At 40.0% G+C, this 18,496-nt stretch overlaps 1 protein-coding gene across 6 annotated transcripts in view; it reads right to left on the bottom strand.

Moving 5' to 3' along the window:
* CTBP1 (C-terminal binding protein 1) overlaps positions 1-18,496 on the bottom strand; it is an 87,137-nt gene that overhangs the window by 23,552 nt on the left and 45,089 nt on the right. For all 6 annotated transcript variants that reach the window (XM_006111636.5, XM_006111639.5, XM_006111640.5 and 3 more), the window contains 2 exons: positions 8,189-8,333; positions 1,876-2,082 (listed from right to left, as the gene is read on the bottom strand). In XM_006111636.5, the coding sequence (XP_006111698.1) occupies positions 1,876-2,082; positions 8,189-8,333 (352 nt within the window). The remainder of the gene's footprint in view (positions 1-1,875; positions 2,083-8,188; positions 8,334-18,496) is intronic.

Raw genomic sequence — 18,496 nt, forward strand, 5'->3', positions numbered from 1 at the left:
TTAGCTAGGACTGGAACTGACAGCTATGATGAGTGGCATCTTCTACTGAACACATGGTACCCTGAGGCTAACATGCTGGTGAATAAGACTGAAAAGATATTTTAGTCGAAAAATAGCAATAGATAACTCTCTCAAATCAGAAAAATGTAGCGCTGGAACCTGTGGAATTCCTTGCCAGGGGACGTAGTTAACACCAGAATTATAAGTAAGTACAAAAAAATAATTTAGTAAGGTCACGAAGGATAGGTCCATCCAATCACTACTAGTCAAGATGGTCAGGATACAACCCCATGCATATCAGCAATGTCATGATACTGATGGATTGTTGTTCATAAAATTCCTTGACAAGTCATCAAATCCATATTTCTGAGCTGAGGCAGGACCAAGTAAACATAGATCATCCCTGACAGACATTTGTCCAACCCACTTTTCCTTAACCACAATGTTACCATCCTTATATTTAGAAAGATTTTTCTAAGATCTGAATCTACTTTGCTGATTACACCCATTACTTCTTGGCCTGCCTTCAGTGGACAGGGAGAACTGAGCCACCTTCTCTTTATGAAAGCATGCTACGTATTTGAAGACTTATGTTCCCTCTTCAATTTTCTTTTCTTTAGACTAAACATAAACAGATTTTTTGACCTCTTCTTCCCAGGCCAGGTTTCCTAAACTTTTCATCATTTTTGTTTCTCTCCTCTCCCCACTTGGTCTACATCCTTCCTGAAATGTGGTACCCATAATAGGACACAATACTCCAGTTGAAGCCTCACCAAGGCCAAGCAGAACAGAGTAATTCCTCCCATGTCTTTCATACACTGCTTCTATTAATACCCCTGAATGGTATTAGCCTTTGTACAACAGCATCACACTGCTGACTTATTTTCATTTCAGGATCTACTGTAACCCCAAGATCCTGTTCAGCAGTACTACACCTACCTATTTATTCCCCATTTTGGAGTTTCACATTTAATTTTTCCTTCCTCGGTGTAGTACTTTGCACTTGTCTTTAATGAATTTCATCTTGTTGATTTCAGACCAATTTTCTAATTTAAGATAATTCTGAGTTCTAATCCTGTCCTCCAACGTCTTGTAACTGTTCCCTGCTGGGTGTTAACTGCAAATTTTATAAGTATACTCTGTACTCCGTTATCTAATTCATTAATGAAAATAAATTATGAATCCTGCCAGACCCTTTCTGGTATGTTAAAGATACCAGTAGAAGGGAGAAATATGGAAAAAGTAGTAATGCCAAAATAGGCCCAAGTGGAGTATTTGACAGCACGTTAAATAGGATTATGCAACATAATACGGTACCAAATAAAGCTAATCTGATATTAGATTAATGAGGCAGGGGACTCATGATGGAACTGGGAAGAGATACTTCCCTCTTTATATCATTCTGCAGCACCTATGTATCTGATTCTCAGAAAGGTGTAGAGAAATTCAAGATAGAACAAGAACAAAACTAGATGGGTTATTGGATGGACTGACTAGGTGGAAATATTAAGAAGGAGACCAAGATGACCCTTTATAAATATCTGAAAGTTATAAACACCAACAACAGGGAAGTACTGTTCACTGTGATCCAATGAAGTACAATTAAAAGTAATGGGATGAAATTAAGAAGAGAAAAACTGAATAGCAGGAGAAAACTATTAGATTTTGAAGTAATCTTCTAAGGTCACTGACTTGGGGACATTTATTTTTTTTCTTAGTTTGGGTATTACTTATTCATCATACAAGCTTGTACACAGCAAATGCTGCACTGCTGGGGATGGATTATATGACTCATCTTTTCCAGCTTCAATTTTTGCAATTCTATCATAACAGGGGGAGAGGGTGGGGAAGGAGACTACTCAAGAATCAACATACCTAATCCAATAATGCCCAAAGTTTCCCCTCTAATCCTGGCAGCTCCAGAAGCAACTTCCCGAATCTGCTCCACACTCTGTACTCTCGTGCCTTCTCGCAAGGCCTGGTGAAGCCAGGTGGTTCTCCTGTAGAGATTTAGGATGTGGCACATTGTAGAATCTGCTGTCTCTTCAACTGATGCAGCAGGAACATTGCATACTGCAATTCCTGAAAGGAAAAGCATGATATACATTTACTGAACACATCACACCATTTTTCTTTCACTCCTTGAGTTTAAGGAATTAATTACAATCAAGGACAGTATAGATTTAATTTTACAACCCATAGATATTTTCACATGCTGTTTGTATGAACATCAAAGAGTGAATGAGGGAGGCAGGACTTGCCAAAATACATAATTCAAGTATGCTGATAGCTGATTTTTTAATTCATCCCTATTTAATGTGTTTTAAACTTCACAGTAGTAATGAAGAGAGAACATGGGGAAAAAACACTTCCAAAAAGATAGTCACAAAAAGGGATACTGTCTGGTATTTCAGAAACATATTTATGATGTATCAAATGTTTTGATAAAAACAATTTTTTTTTAATGTAAACATCTCTGTCAAACACTGTAGTGTCTAGCTAATGCAAGATAGCACACAAGCGCTATTTCTATATCAAACCTATATGTTAAATGTAAGATTTTTTAAAATCTTTTCTTTGAGGAGGCTAGTTAAATGGAAATTAAAAGGTATCATATTGAAAATAAAATGCCTGAAAGCTGCAGGAAGCTTTGTAAAAACACCACAATAGAAGCTCAAACTAAACATATACCTGAAATTTAAAAAAAAAAATATTGCAAGAGGATAAAATAAAAAAGCCCTATCACCTATGTAGAGTAAATAAAATGGTTAGACACAAAAAGACATCCTTTAAAATTGGAAGTTAAATCCTACTGAGGAAAATGGAAAAGTGTGTAAATTCTGGCAAGTCAAATGTAATTTGAAGAGCAGCTACTTAAAAAAGAACAGCAAAAAAAAAAAAAAAAAAAAAAATTAACTAGATCAGAAGCAAGAATCCTGCCAAGCAATCAGTGCGGCCACTGCACAATATGTGTGCTAAAGGAGAACTCAAGGAAAATATGGTAATTGTGAAGCAACTAAATGAATTCTTTGCACCACTTTTCACAGAAGATGATCCGAGGAAATTTCCACACCTGAGCCACTCTTTTTAGGTGACAAATCTGAGGAAATGTCCCAAATTGAAGTGTCAGAGTTGGTTTTGGGACAAACTGAGAAATTAAATAGTAATGAATCACCTTAAGCAGATGGCAATCACCCAAAAGTATTGAAGGAACTCAAAGACGAAACTGCAAAACTATTAACTGTAACATGTAACCTATCATTAAAATTATCTTCTGTACCAAATGACGGGAGGATAGCTAACATGACAACAATTTTTTTTAAAAGACTTCAGAGACAATCCTGGCAATTGCAGGCAGGTAAGCCTAACATTAGTACCTGGCAAATTGGTTGACCTTCTTGTAAAGAACAGAGTTATCAGACACATAGATGAACAAGATTTGTTGGGGAAAGGTCAAAATGGCTTTTGTAAAGGGAAAAATCACACCTTACCAGTTTATAAACATTCTTTGAGGGTGTCAACAAACATGTGGACAAAGGGGATCCAGTAGCTATGGGGAACTTGGATTCGCAAAAAGCTTTTGACAAAATCCCTCATCTAAGGATCATAAACAAAATAAGCTGTATTGGGATAAGAGGGAAGATCTTCTCTTGTATCAGTAATATGCAAAAAAGGTAGGAATACAGTCAGCTTTCTGAATGGAAAAAGGTAAATTGTGGTGGTCCCCCCAGCATCTTTACCAGGATCAAAGATGCTCAATATTCATCAATGACCTAGAAAAAGGGGTAAATAGTGATGTAGAAAAAGTTGAAGGAAATACAAAATTACTCAAGTTAAGTTCAAAACAGACTGCAAAGAATTACAAAGAGAGCTCATAAAACTGGGTGACTGGCAATAAAATGCTAGAAGAAATTCAGTGATGATAAATGCAAACAATGCATATTAGAAAATACAATCCCAACTAGACATAGAAATGATAGGGTCTAATAAGTTATCACTCAAAAAAGAGATTTTAGAATCATTGTGGACAGTTCTCTAAAATCATCTCCCAATGGGCAGTAACAGACAAAAAGAAAAGACAAAAAAAAGCACGAAAAGAATGTTAGATAAAATGACAGATAAAACAAAAAAATATCACAATTTCACTACATAAATCCATGGTACGGCCACATCTGGAATACTGCTCACAATTCCGGTCATCCCACCTCACCCTTACCTAACCTCAGAAGAGATGCATTAGAATTGGTAAAGGTACAGAGAAGGGAAACAAAACTTAGGTATGGAAGTGTTCCCATGTGAGGAGAGATTAACAAGACAGGACTTTTCTACTTGGACAACAGACAACTAAGATGGGACATGACAGAGGTCTATAAAGCTATGAATGGTGAGGAAAAAGCAAATAAGGAAGTGTTAGATACTTCTTTACACACCAAGAATGCAGAGTCACCCTGTTAAATTAGTAGGCAGCAAGTTTAAAACAAACAAAAGGAAGTACTTACACAACCAACCTGTGGAACTTATTGCTAGTAGATGTTGTGAAGGCCAAAACTAGAAAGGGGCTCAAAATGAATTACATACATTCAAGGAGCATAGGTGCATCAATGGCTATTAGACAATATGGTTATGGATGCAACCCCAAGCTCTAGCTTCTTACTGCCAGAAGCTGGAAAAGGGGCGACAGGGGATGGATCACCTGATATGTTCTCCTGTTATGTTCATTCCCTCTGAAACATATGGCATTGGCCACTGTTGGATGACAAGATACTGTGCTAGCTGACCATTGGTCTGAGCCAATATGGCTGTTCGTAGTGAGAAATCCGTACTAAGGCCTGATCTTGCAAACAATTATGCCCATAAGCAGCTTCATTGATCTCAATGGGACTAATTCACGTGTAAGTGTATGGAAAACCAGGACAGAATATTTACTGGCTATATAACATGTACATTATGATGTGTGTTTATATCCACTAAGGCCAAGTCAATAAGTATGCCTTGCACTAGCAACAAAATAAGTGAGGTTTGTGCTTCTTAGAGTTCAAATGCATGAGTTTGTTCAACTTTCTTGGATCCACCTCTAAGAAAGCTCTTTTTTATAAACTAATGAAAATCTCAAATTGTGTAAGAAATATTAGCAAACGTTCACCATGTCCCTCAGGCGCAGGTATATTTATACCCACTTCATACGTGGGTAAAAGGAGACACAGAAAAGATCAAGGTTTCTCAACTAATCTGTGGAATTGCTGGGAATAGAAACTGGAGTCCTGATCCTCACCCAAGTCAAGCAGCAAGGGCACGGCCTACCTAAATCTTCATATAGAGGTGCGGAGTCTGCTCCTACAAGGTGTCTGAAGATAAGGAGGAGGAATTTATGGAACTAAGCCTCTGGCAATAACTGGCCTGAAGTGAGTAGGGCATGGAGGTGAGAAAGTAATAGAAAGACTCCTTTTGACTTGGACAGAGGTTAGATTGGGCACCAGAGATTGAATCCAAAAGCTCTTTGTAATCAATGGAAGTGATCCCTCCCTCCCCTAATAGAAATGAGTTGGCTTTGCCACTATGGACACAACTGCCACATTGCTATAGTTTTCTGGACATTGATTTCCTTGCAGTACTCAATATAGACTTCATAGCTGAAGACAATTTTTTTCTGCAATAATCCTAGCAAATGATGTTGTTTACTTTAAAAAGCTTTTTGTGCTGCTTAAATCTTGCCTCTTCTGAGTCGCTTTTATGTACTATATGTGCCCTCTATTTACAAGCTCTGACTCCTGGCAAAGCTTTGTTGCTACTGCTGCTGATTCCTGTCACATAGAGCACGCTGGATTATTTCAATGGAGAAGACTAAATATTTTTGTCCTCAACAACTAGTAGAGCATTTTCCACTGTAGATATCTGCACATAAATAAAAATTAAACAAGCAGCTTCAGCTAACAAAGGAGGCAGCTGAACATTCACTTTGGTCTGAGGGAATAACTGCAACCTAGTTTTAATATTATGAGCTTCACATCTTATGAAACAAGAGAGCCAGAAGACTATTCTCTTCAATAACAGAAACAATGTAGGTAATTTGATAAATTATCATCTCAAACCCTATTTATCTACAGTTTGAATCCAAATTTCTTTATTCTGCTGGCTTGCATCTTTATTGAATTTTGAGATCAATTGAAAAAAAAAATCAATATAGGGACGCTGCATAACTATTTTTCCTTTTAATGCTCTGCAGAATCACTGTCTGCTGAGTCACTGTTCTTAGATTTACTAAGATAAAACAGCTGCCTTTGCTGGCATATCATTCTTGGCATCCCACTAATATAAACTGTGGTATCAATCCTAATGTTGTAAAAGCAAAAAAATAAAGAGGCAAAAAGAGTATTCTTGTTTAAGTAGAGGGCAAAATTACATTATGCCTATCATATTGAATGGCTGTGTTTGATTATACAAGAAAAAAAGTGCCCTTTTCATGGAACAAAAATACAAACTGCATGAGACAATATTACATTTCACAAACACATATTTTAATGCTCGGCATCAGCCAAACACTACTTTCTATGGAGTTAGAAACAAGGAATCTCCACTCACCTTTCAGCTTGTTGTAGCTTTCCTTGTACATCATACAGTTGTCCCTAGAAGGCTGTGGGGAGAAGGGTCACGTAACCTTTTCACCTACATTCTAGAGTTTATTTTTCCCTTCTCCCACCACTAAATCGTTTTCTACATATAGGCAGCTGAAATAAGGAGCCTGCCCTAAAGGTTCACCACTTGCAGAAGCAGGAGGACAAAAAGGAGAAAGTAGATGGAGAAAAAAGGGGTACAGCCTTCTCACGTGCCAAGAAAACAATATTATATTATTAATTTACTATTATTATTATTATTAGGGGAGAGGGAAGAAATAGCTCCCCTGTCTCTTCTATGCACCTTTCCTCCAGCTCTTACCAGTGATCTGGCCTGTATACACCCTCTTAGAGAGCCCAAGACCAGATGGTTTCAGCCAAAGCCACAGGACTATTTGCCTTCTGTAGGCTCATTCTTTCCTCCCTCATCTGTCACATTTTGATGAGCACATAAGCAACAACTCCCAAGCTGGTGGAAAATGTCATATTTTCAAGTTTTCCCATGGGAAATCCATGGTTCCCGTTTTCACAAAATACACATCAACCAAAAATAACAGCATGAAAATAAAGCAGCTGTAATCAGATTTAAAAAACTGGTTTTTCTAAAGTGAAAAAATTGTCATGTGATCGCCACTAAGTAGGCTTCTGATAAGATACCTGGCATTTATAATAGATTCCTCTGAATATCGTTGCTATTACCACAAGATTTTCTTCCATGGCACATTTTATCAGCAGATGAAAGTGTTTTACAGGGAGTAATAAACTCACATCACCGTAGTGAAGTATGTATTACTTATAACAGCTCTAGAGAGGGGAAACTGAGAGATAGGTAGGTTAGGTGATATTTCAAGTAATGGTAAGTAAGTAGTTGAATTCCAGTCCCTAGTTCTACCTACATGGAACTTTAAAAAAAAAATTAAAAAAAAATCAGACTTTCAACTTTTATCCAGAGTTGACTGATTTGCTTTTTAGTCAGTGATTTCATTGGGAGTGGAAAATTTTATTCATTAAAGATGAGCATAGTTTAGATGAGTCTAATCAAATCTTCAGACTCTAATGCTTAGAAGTGTTGCAATTTGGTATTTAGATCTGAATCACAATATTCCCAAAGTCTGGTATGTTCAAATTTGGCCACTTACAGAGATAGATGAGAGTTGTCAACTTGTAACCCAGCAAGGATATGTGCCTGTATGTACAGAGCATTCTCTTGCTTGGAGTCCCATTTGCTTCAGTGGTACTCTGGAACCTTTTGTAGAACTCGAGTCTGACTTTTGCATCAAGCTCACCTTTATAATGTAAGCTTCCTGTTCGCTGTTTTAAAAAAAGTTTGCTCTTAGTCTTAAAATGTGCCTTGAACAGGCAGACTGCCATTGTGTCACAAATCCATTATCAGTTAATTAACTAGTGCTAATATCACCATAATGATTTTTAAACACTTTGATGAGAAAATTATACATCTTATATATTATGTCAGCACAAATTATACAGCAAATGTCGATGCAAAGACTTAGATGCTATCACATTTCTGGAGGCAACTATAACATGTTCAAATAAAACAGTGTCTTTAATAATCATACCTAAATCCCCAGCAGATTTGATGTCAATGTTATCAAAACCACTGCCGATTCGGACAATTATTCGAAGTGCTTTGAATTTCTCCAGGTCTTCTCGTGTTAAAGTGATAGTGTGATACATCAGTGCACCCACTGCTTCATTTAGTACCTAGAATTTAAAAAAATAAATAAAAAAGAACAAACCTTGCTTTATGTAATCTGAGTTTTTCCCCTGTTCATTGCATTTGGGTTTCATCATGTATTAAAAGTTTGTAGGTCTGAAGGACTCTGTAATAATTACAAGAAATCAGTTTTATTTTAAAAAACTTTTCTACAAGTATTTTCAAGCATCTTGTTCTCACTCACTATGCCTTCTACAGGACTTGGAACCTGCCAAGGTAACAGGTGGAGGGGTCCTCCATTGCCAATAACTTTAATGGGAGTGGCAGGAGATTAATTCACAGGAGGCGCTCGGTACTCTGCAAAACTGGATCCGCTTCTATTAGATTAAAGTCAGGGTTATGACTGAGTGTGAACAGGCTCCTGAGAAAATAGCTGTAGATGTGGGAATAATCATTTGCTCCTAATAGCACAGTATTTTTATGTGTGTGATGGCAGCTGTCCCAGTAGCACCCAATTTTGAATGGACCAACAGAGAAATAGCCCCATCGCCCTCAGTGGTACAGGCATTCACTACATTAGATAAACCCTCCCCACTGCCAGCCCCAGGCCAGAGTTCCCATGGTTAACCTCTTTGGACTGGGATGCCCCACAAGCCACTACTGGCCCTTCTCTGCCAGGGTTCCACTGGCCTCGCTGCCACTGGGGTTCTGAATCGGGACCACAGATTCCCTCTGGCCGCCGCTGGCCCTGCTTCCACTGGGGTTCTCAGCTGCCGCCAGGGTTCCCAGCTGGGACTAGGGATCCCTTTCAGCTGCTGCCTGGGGCTCCCTAGGCCTGGACTCTCCACCCACCGCAGGACTAGCCCCTGCCAGCCAAGCTGGGTCTCTCAAGCACTGAGATTCCCAGCTGACTCCTGCTCCTTGCCTCCGGGGATCTCTTGTCCAATAACATCCGTGGTCCTTCCAGACCACGGATGTTGCTGGACCACAGAGCCCCAGATTTGGGAGGTTCAACCTGTATATTTACAACTTGTCATCAAGAAAACAAAAACCTGTCAGTGCCAACTATGACTGTAAATGCTTTAGCTCTAATTTACTCATATTATGATTCTCTACAGCACCCATTGCTGGACAGCCGAAGTGTTGTACAAAAGTGAAACCATAGTTTCATTACACTGATACAACTGCCCGGAAAGCCAGCTACTCTAATAAAAGCAATTGTGCAATGGGAAAAAAAAAGCGAGAAGATGAAAAAAGGAGACAAAAGTCGTTGAAGACAATTTGACCTGAACATAACATCTAATGAAAGGAAGAACTGAGCATCTTTAAAAAAAAAATTTTGAGTAGTAGTGTGCCACTGTATCTCAGCCAGAGAGCAAAAGACTGGGGAAATGGGAGAGAATTTGGCACACTAAGCTCTGCAGTATGCAAATCTCTGTTGCTATGCAAATATGGCCTCTACTTGCCACTAATCTAGACAGGTGAATCTCAGAAAGCAGAATCATAGTTTTTACATTTACTTTCCCTTGTTACTGATTAGCTAGGGAATTTTAATAATAGGATTTTTTCTTCTTCTTAGGAATTCATCTCCTGTTCATGATCATCACCCACCTCCTCATTTAATGCCCTTAATCATTAAAAGACACCACTAGAATAATTTTAACTTCACAGCCAAATATACATCCACTAGTAACTTTGAAGCTTCTATAATGCACATTACTTGACAGTTCTCTTGACAATGCCCTACGTTCATTATTCAATATGCTCTGTCGACTGACATATGTTCATTCTCTGTTATATGATCAATTTCTGCTGATGTATTTCCAAGATTTTTGTAGAATTGATGTTTGTTTTTCTGTTTTACCTAAAAGGCAATCAGATTTAAAAGAACTGTTCGCAAAAATGTGATTTCACAAACAAATTATGGCTTTGTGTTGGGGATTAATATTTATTAATTAATGTGCACATTTAGAAAAACAATTAGGGAAGCAGAATGCAGATAAAAATATGGCATAGAAGCAAAATTGTTTATTATTTGAATAATTTACAAAATATCCCTCAATATTTCAGCCCTGGAGTGATAACTCCAGTGTTGTGGTGACTGTTGAGAGTGTGGTGTTTGAAGCAGGACCTAAGTTAGCTGGAAAGGGCAAGAACTACATGGAATTTTAGAAATTATTTAGGATTTCAGTTACCTAATTGCTATAAAATGCAGAAAACAAACATATGCCTGAACCCGCATTAGGATTCCCAGTGATTTTTATGGCTCAGCCAAGTACCTTCAGGTCTGCAAAGCAACGCAAGCACACAATGTATTGTAATGCCTCAAAGGACATGAACTGGACATCACTGCATTATGTTTGGGCCTGTTTAGGCTACTGTTTGGCAGCAGGAGGAGACTGGTCGAGGGTGCGGGGGGGAGAGGGCTGGGAAACAGTTTGAGACTATTTAAATCGGTGAGCTTTCTCTGTGCACTTGTGTATTTACTTATGGACCATGTGGTGGTAGCAGCAATGTAACAAACAAGTATGCATGCAACTCATCATTTTGTATTTCATGTTTAAAGCTCATGACTCTCCTAGAGTTATGGACAACTTGGGAGGAAAATGCAAAGGCAGAGGGTGATCTCCAGTCACTGTATGTTATTTCACACTAACTTATTTCCTTGGTGATGTTAGCACTCTTTGTACCTAGTATGCCAAAAGATTAAAATAACCCATTAAAATCATGATTAAGAAGGCAAATATTGAGCTCTCAAAGAGCAAACTACAGAACTCTGAATTTAGACAAAGAGCTCCCAAGCTAATATTAGTTATTAAAACTATTCCTGACAGTTGGATTTCACCTGAATAAAGCTCATCTGAAGTGCACTACAAACAGTATTGTTGCTAATGAAAAAGACTAGTTACCAAGGAAAGCTTTTATGCTTTAAAAATACATGTAGAAAATACATTTAATGATGAAGCTCACCCATTACTGAAGTTACTTAAATTCACAGAAGGAAGGCTAAAAGGTTGCAAATTGCACTAAAAACAAGACGTTTTTCTGCTTTTATATATAAATTTTACAACAGAGGAAATTATTATACAAAATAAACTTAGAAGGCTTTTAACAATAAAACAACCTTTAGAACAATCAGCCATCCTGCAGAGAGGCAGCTAATCTATTAGTCTGTGTATGCTAACTAGGGCTGTGGTTTAATTAGAGTTCTAATACAATTAACTGAAAAAAATTAATCACTATTTTATTCACATTGTTAAATAATAAATACCAGTTGAAACATATTAAATATTTTAATTTTTTTCAAATATTTGTATTTCAATTACAACACAAAGTGTACAGTGCTCTATACTATTTTGACTACAAATATTTGCACTATTAGGGTTACCATATCTGTAGTTTTAAAAAAGAGGACATCGGTGCCGCTGCAGCAGCTGCTCCACTCACCCAGGAGGCTAGGCTCAGAAGCTGGCAAATCTGTCCCCACGTACACCAAGCTCGGGGCTCTGGCAGCTGCTCTAACCCAATGCCCTCACTCCTCTCCCAGAACCAGGCATCCCCAGCCCCTCCTCCTCCAACCCAATAACCCTCCCCAGAGCCAGGCACCTCCAGACCCCCCACTAAACCCAATGACTCTCTCCTCCCACAGAGCCAGGGACATAAATCTATCTGGGCAGAGGGTAATGCCATGGATCTCACTGGAGCCACTGCTGCCACGTGCGCAGAGTGGCCATGAGCACTCCGGGCACATGGCTCTGAACAACAGTCAAACGTTCCATTGAACTAAGGCACGTGCTGCCGCCCCCTCCCTGAATCCCGGCGAAAAAAAAGCCAGACAGCCGGCGATTTAACATGGGAAAACGAGGACATGTCTGGGAAAAACTGGACGTATGGTAGTCCTATGGCACTATAAAAAAATAGTATCTTTCACTTCATCTCATACAAGTACTGTAGTTCAATCTCTTTCTTGTGAAAGTTTAATTTACAAACATAGATATGTGTTCCATAACTGCACGAAATACAAAACAATGTAAAACTTCAGCACCTACAAGTCTTAGTTCTACTTCTTGTTCCATCAATCACTAAGACAAACAAATTAATTCACATTCACAGGAGATAATGCTGCTTGTTTGTTATTTTCAGTGTCACCTGAAAGTGGTAACAGGTGCATGCATGGCACTTTTGTTACTGATATTGCAAGGTACTTATATGCCAGATATGCTAAACATTCATATGCAGCTGCATGGTTCATTTCACAATTCCAGAGGACATGCTTCCATGCTGATGATGTTCATAAAAAAAATACATTAATTAAATGTGTGACTGAATTTCTTGGGAAGAACTGTACGTCTCCTACTGTGTTTTATCCACATTCTGTCATATATTTCATGTTATAGAAATCTCAGCTGATGACCTAGCACATATTTGTTTTAAGAATACTTTCAATGAGGATCTGACAAAACACAAAGAAGGCACCAATGTGAGATTTCTAAACACAGCTACAGCACTCAACCCAAGGTTTAAGAATCTAAAGTGCCTTCCAAAATCTAAGAGGGATAAAGGATGGAGCATGCTTTCAGAAGTCCTAAATGAGCAACACTCTAGTGCCAAAACTACAGGATTCCGAGCCACCAAAAAAGGAAACTGACCCTTCTCCTGGTGGCATCTGACTCATGATGATGAAAATAAACATGTGTGGGTCCACACTGCTTTGGATCATTATCAAACAGAATCCGTCATTACATTAGAATGCATGCATATCCTTTGATGGTGGTCCAAGCACGAAGAGACATATAAATAATTAGCATACCGGGCACATAAACATCTTCAATGCCAGCTACAAAAATGCATGCAAACGCCTATGCTTACTTGCAGGTGATACTGTAAACAAGCTGCAGGCAGCATTATTTTTTACACATGTAAATCAATAAATTTTTTCTGCACATGTAAATCAACATATTTATCTGATTGATGGTCTGAACAAGAAGTAGGACTGAATGGACTTGTAGGCTCTAAAGTTTTATGTTTTGTTTTTGACTGCAGTTTTTTGTACATAATTCTATATTTGTAAATTCAACTTTTATGATAAAGAGATTGCATTGAAGTAATTGTATAAGGTGAACTCAAAATATTATTTCTTTTTTTATAGTGCAAGTATTTGTAATAAAAAATAAATATAAAGTGAGTACTGTATTCTTGGTTGTAATTCAAATCAATGTATTTGACAATGTAAAAAACATCCAAAATATTTAAGCAAATGAGATTCTATCATTAACAGTGTAATTAATTACAATTAATTCATTAATCAGCCCTAATCCTAACATATAGCTGTAAAGTACTATTGGGACTATGATGATGAGTGTATTAGAAACAAATTAGTACAGGCAGTCCCCGACTTACGCGGATCCGACTTACGTCGGATCCGCACTTACGAACGGGGCTTTCTCGCCCCGGAAGTCGGGGCGAGAAAGCCCCGTTCGTAAGCTGCTCCGGTGCCCCTGGTCTGCTGGAGACCGTCTCCAGCAGACCAGGGGCACCGGGCGGGTTCCCGCGCTTCTGAGGCTTTGCCAGAGCAAAGCCTCAGAGGCGCGGGGAACCGCCGCTGCTGCCGCTTCAATCTGGGTGCCTGTGGTCTGCTGGGGACCGTCCCCCGCGGCTGCGGCTTCAGTCCGGGAGCCTGTGGTCTGCTGGGGACGGTCCCCAGCAGACCACAGGCACCCAGATTGAAGCGGCAGCAGCGGCGGTTCCCCGTGCCTCTGAGGCTTTGCTCTGGCAAAGCCTCAGAGGCGCAGGACCCCCCCGCGGCTGCGGCTTCAGTCCGGGAGCCTGTGGTCTGCTAGGGACGGTCCCCAGCAGACCACAGGCACCCAGATTGAAGTGGCAGCAGCAGCGGTTCCCCGCGCCTCTGAGGCTTTGCTCTGGCAAAGCCTCAGAGGCGCGGGACCCCCCGCGGCTGCGGCTTCAGTCCGGGAGCCTGTGGTCTGCTGGGGACCGTCCCCAGCAGACCACAGGCTCCCGGACTGAAGCCGCAGCTGCGGTGGGGTCCCTCCCTCTGAGGCTTTGCCAGAGCAAAGCCTCAGAGGCTCTGCTCCCCGTGTCCCTGGTCTGCTGGGGAGGGGGGGGCGCAGCTAGTGTGCTCCCCCCCCCCCAGCAGACCAGGCTTTTGTTTTGGACTCTGGGGCAGAGCAGCTGGGGCACTGCCGATTGGTCCTGCAGCGCCCGCTCTGGGCACTACTGGACCAACCCGGCAGCACCCCAGCTGCTCTGCCCCAGGTCCTGATTCAGCCGCTGCTGGTCAGTTTCAGCAGCGGCTGAATCAGGACGCCTGGGGCAGAGCAGATGGGGTGCTGCTAGGTTGGTCCAGTAGCACCCAGGAGCGGCGCTACTGGAGCAACCCAGCAGCACCCCAGCTGCTCTGCCCCAGGCGTCCCCAAGTCAGCTTCTGCTGAAACTGACCAGCGCTGACTACAGGAAGCCCGAGGCAGAGTTGCTCTGCCCCGGGCTTCCTGGAATCAGCTGCTGATCAGTTTCAGCAGCAGCTGACTTGGGGACGCTTGGGGTTCTTAAGTTGATTCTGTATGTAAGTCAGAACTGGCAGTCAGTTTCAGCAGTGTCTGAATCTGGACGCCAGTTCCGACTTACATACAGATTCAACTTAAGAACAAACCTACAGTCCCTATCTTGTACGTAACCCGGGGACTGCCTGTATAGCATAGCATACTATAGTATGAAGTATGTTTTGACTGTTTATTAGCATTTCCCATAAAGGGGTTCTTGTACACTGTAATGTTTAGATACAGAAAATTAAGCTTATTCCAGGTACTGTAACATGCAGCACTTACAGTCAAAGACAAGATGATGTTGTTTTTATTACAAAACCACCAGCTAATGTCAATTTTAGTAAGATACATATATCATAGAAAGCTGGAATTTCACATCAGCTCATATGTGACAGTATTTTCTCTCTCACTTGCTCTCTAATATGGGCTTTTTTATTTTACTTCCTAAACTAGACGTGTAAAAATAGCATGGTTCCAGAAATGAAAGTGAATATAAAAAAAATGAAATGGACCAAATGGTATCAATTAGGTAGATGTCCATCTGCAGTCATTCTTGCTTCCATTTGATATTTTATCCTGCCATTGTGCTTTTTAGCTAGAAAGGGTTGGTTAATAAAAAGGTCAGGTACAAGACCTTCTGTTATAGGTCAGTATTTATTTATTTCCCTTTGGTGGCTGACACACCAATTTACCTCCATTAGAAGCTGCAGCAAACTGCCTGCTTCAAAGTCATTGTGACATTCCTCTTTGGACTGGCTCCTACAGATTGACAGGGTAGCCAGGTCTTTCTGCTCCTCCTCCCCATAAGGACTGTACCAGTTTCAAAATGTGTTATGTCTTCACAGGCCTTAACTGAATCTGTGCCACAGATGGGGTGGACATTTATATTTTAAAGAGCTTTTCAAATACAGACTTGAGTGCTGACTACTTAGGGCTACAATTCCTTTTAGTTTTCCTAATTATTTGTAATTATACTTTAGCACTGAACTAGCACAGCCATTCTGGGGAACATCAGCTGTTCACCACCGTAAGAGCTTTCCCTGGTAATTTTTTTTTGGGGGGGAGGGGAGAGAACTCTTAAATTGCCTCCCATTTATACAAAAATCAAACAGCCTTAGCATAATGTGCTAAAAGCCTCAAATAAGCAGGTTGGGAGCAGCATTCAGGACGTAATGTAAACCTCAGCTCTTATGTTTTCCTTTTCTGCTGCTCACATAGTGCTGGATTCTGCTCAGAGCCTTGATTCAAAGCCCACTGTCATCATCAGAACATTCCCATTGGCTTCAGAGGGCTTTGGATAAGACCCAACATACTGAGTGAGAATATAATAAGCTTGGGCTCATCAGACAACCTATTGGAGCTATGTTACAGGGATACCTTTTACAATTTTTTTTATAATTTATTATTTTATATTCTTTGGAATATAATCTAATATTCAAAATACTGTTAAAGCATCACTAGAGCATAATGTATTTCACTGGGCCCCACGGGGAGCAGGTTCGGGGTAGGGCTTAGGAAAATATGAAGCAGGAATTAGGCTATGATATCATAACTCATTATATAAGCATGCAATGCCCAGTACAAAAATTCCATAGGAATGGCACACAGCGATAAGATAAAATCGATTACTAAGGATTTAAAGGAGGTATTCTTTAAAGGAGCAGAAACAGGGAGAAGAGGGGAGGAAGGGTGAGGACAGTTTGAGGCACCTACAACTGGTAAGGCAGGGAACCAACCCCACCTTTATATTCCCTCTTAATTCTCACCCCCCCCCCCTTAATTGGGGGGAGGGAGGGAAAGGAGGAAGGAATGGGGAGATCCCATCTGCAGGTTGACTGGGAACCAAGACGGAAAAGGGGTTCAGCTGACAAAAGCCCTTGAGCATTTGCTGAAATTATTATGCAATTTCCTGCACTGTACAACACTTATAGCTGCTGGGGACTCCCAGATATTTAAGAATAGAGTTACGGCCTAATGAAACCAATAGTGTCTCCTGCCCTTCTTCCAGCATAGCTAGGCAATACCTCTGAATAAAACAAACAGTACAAAAGCTATCAAGAAGCACTACTCATGCAAGCAGAGCCTTACAGATGCCACATACACAAACTGTTACTTCGTGTTGCCTTTTTATAGTTTCAATTTCCTAAGTAAAATTAATTTTTTAACACTTGAATGCCGATTTCTTCAATGTGTTTCCCTGATAATAATCCATTTGCCTAATGATATTTTATGCTGTAAGAACCCAAATTAATGTTCGCTAACTTCTGTTGATTAATGGCACTACCTTAGTCCTTAAAAACGGTTGCACTTAAAATTATATGCTTATTTACAAACTCTCCCTAACACTCAGAGAATATTCTATGTAACAATACTAGAAGATCTATCAAGCACTGCTCAGATCCTTAACTCAAATAAATTTTGTTTTTCTACATTTAAATCATTGCTGTGGGGTCGGGCTGAGAATAAGGGGTTCAGTACGCAGGCTGCCATGGGGAGAGAGGACAGCTACAGTCCTCTCTCAACACAGTAGTTTGGGGCTGTCCATGGCTGCAGCTGCAACAGGCACAGCCAGGGGAGGGGTGTATGTCCCCCAGCTGGGGGACACACAGAGAAACAGACACACAATCCAACTCTCTGAAATATTCTGTACATTTCTGCACCCTGGCCGGCCCAATGGGCTTATAGCTGTCCCAGTCCCCAACGCTAGCCCCTTACTACTCCCCTGTGGTCATTCTATAGTATAACTGTCCCTCCTACTAGACTCCTCCCTTTCCCTTTTATGAGAAACAACTGAATTCCAGGCACATACCATGGTCTTGACATAACCAAACCGTTACCTTGCATACTAAATTTTGTGATCCTAATTCTTACTATTTAGGAGGAGACTCTCAGACATACAGACAAACATTTCTAAAATATATAGCGAGAAAACGAAACTGATTGCAAGTTTCCAACGTATAATCCAAGTTTCCTTTATGATCTCAAGTTGACAACCTAGGAAGAACTTAAACTTTCTAGTTCTATGGCATTTTTTTAAGTTTGCCTGAATTAAAGCACTGCTGCAGAACTAATCAACACTACATGCAATTGCTTTATCACCATATCCAAACTTAGATCACAGTGCCTTAGTACACTTTTTCCTTAGTATACTTTCTCTAGTGTTTAAAGTAAAAAAGCCCTCATATTTTAAGGAAAGTTCTTTTCAGGCTACATATTTTCTATGCATGGATTCACTTGAGCTTTCTATTAATAAATCTAGAATTATTTAACATTTAGACACAACCAATTAGAAATGCAAGCTGGATTGAAACCATCTTCAGTGGAAGATTCATTATGCCATGAATGTCACTAACAATAACATATCAACACAAGGATAGCAGTCTTTAAAAAAAATATAAAAACACCCTAAGAAAGCTGCAGAAAAGAGAAGTTATCATAATCAACAGCATTTCTGAAGCACTCGTGATACATTTGCTAGATATGGTATTGAACGGTACAGTGAGATAGTTGTTGAAAACCAATTCTAAATGGTCTGCAAAATTAACATACTGCTTCCTGAGCATGGCAGTACTTTAAGAGATTTGACTTTTTACAAGCAAATTCTGATGAGCTTCGGGCAGCCTGCACTAGTGCACGGTGTTTCACAAGAT

This window comes from Pelodiscus sinensis, chromosome 4 (assembly GCF_052426305.1).
Source record: "Pelodiscus sinensis isolate ZL-2025 chromosome 4, ASM5242630v1, whole genome shotgun sequence".
Taxonomy (NCBI): domain Eukaryota; kingdom Metazoa; phylum Chordata; order Testudines; family Trionychidae; genus Pelodiscus; species Pelodiscus sinensis.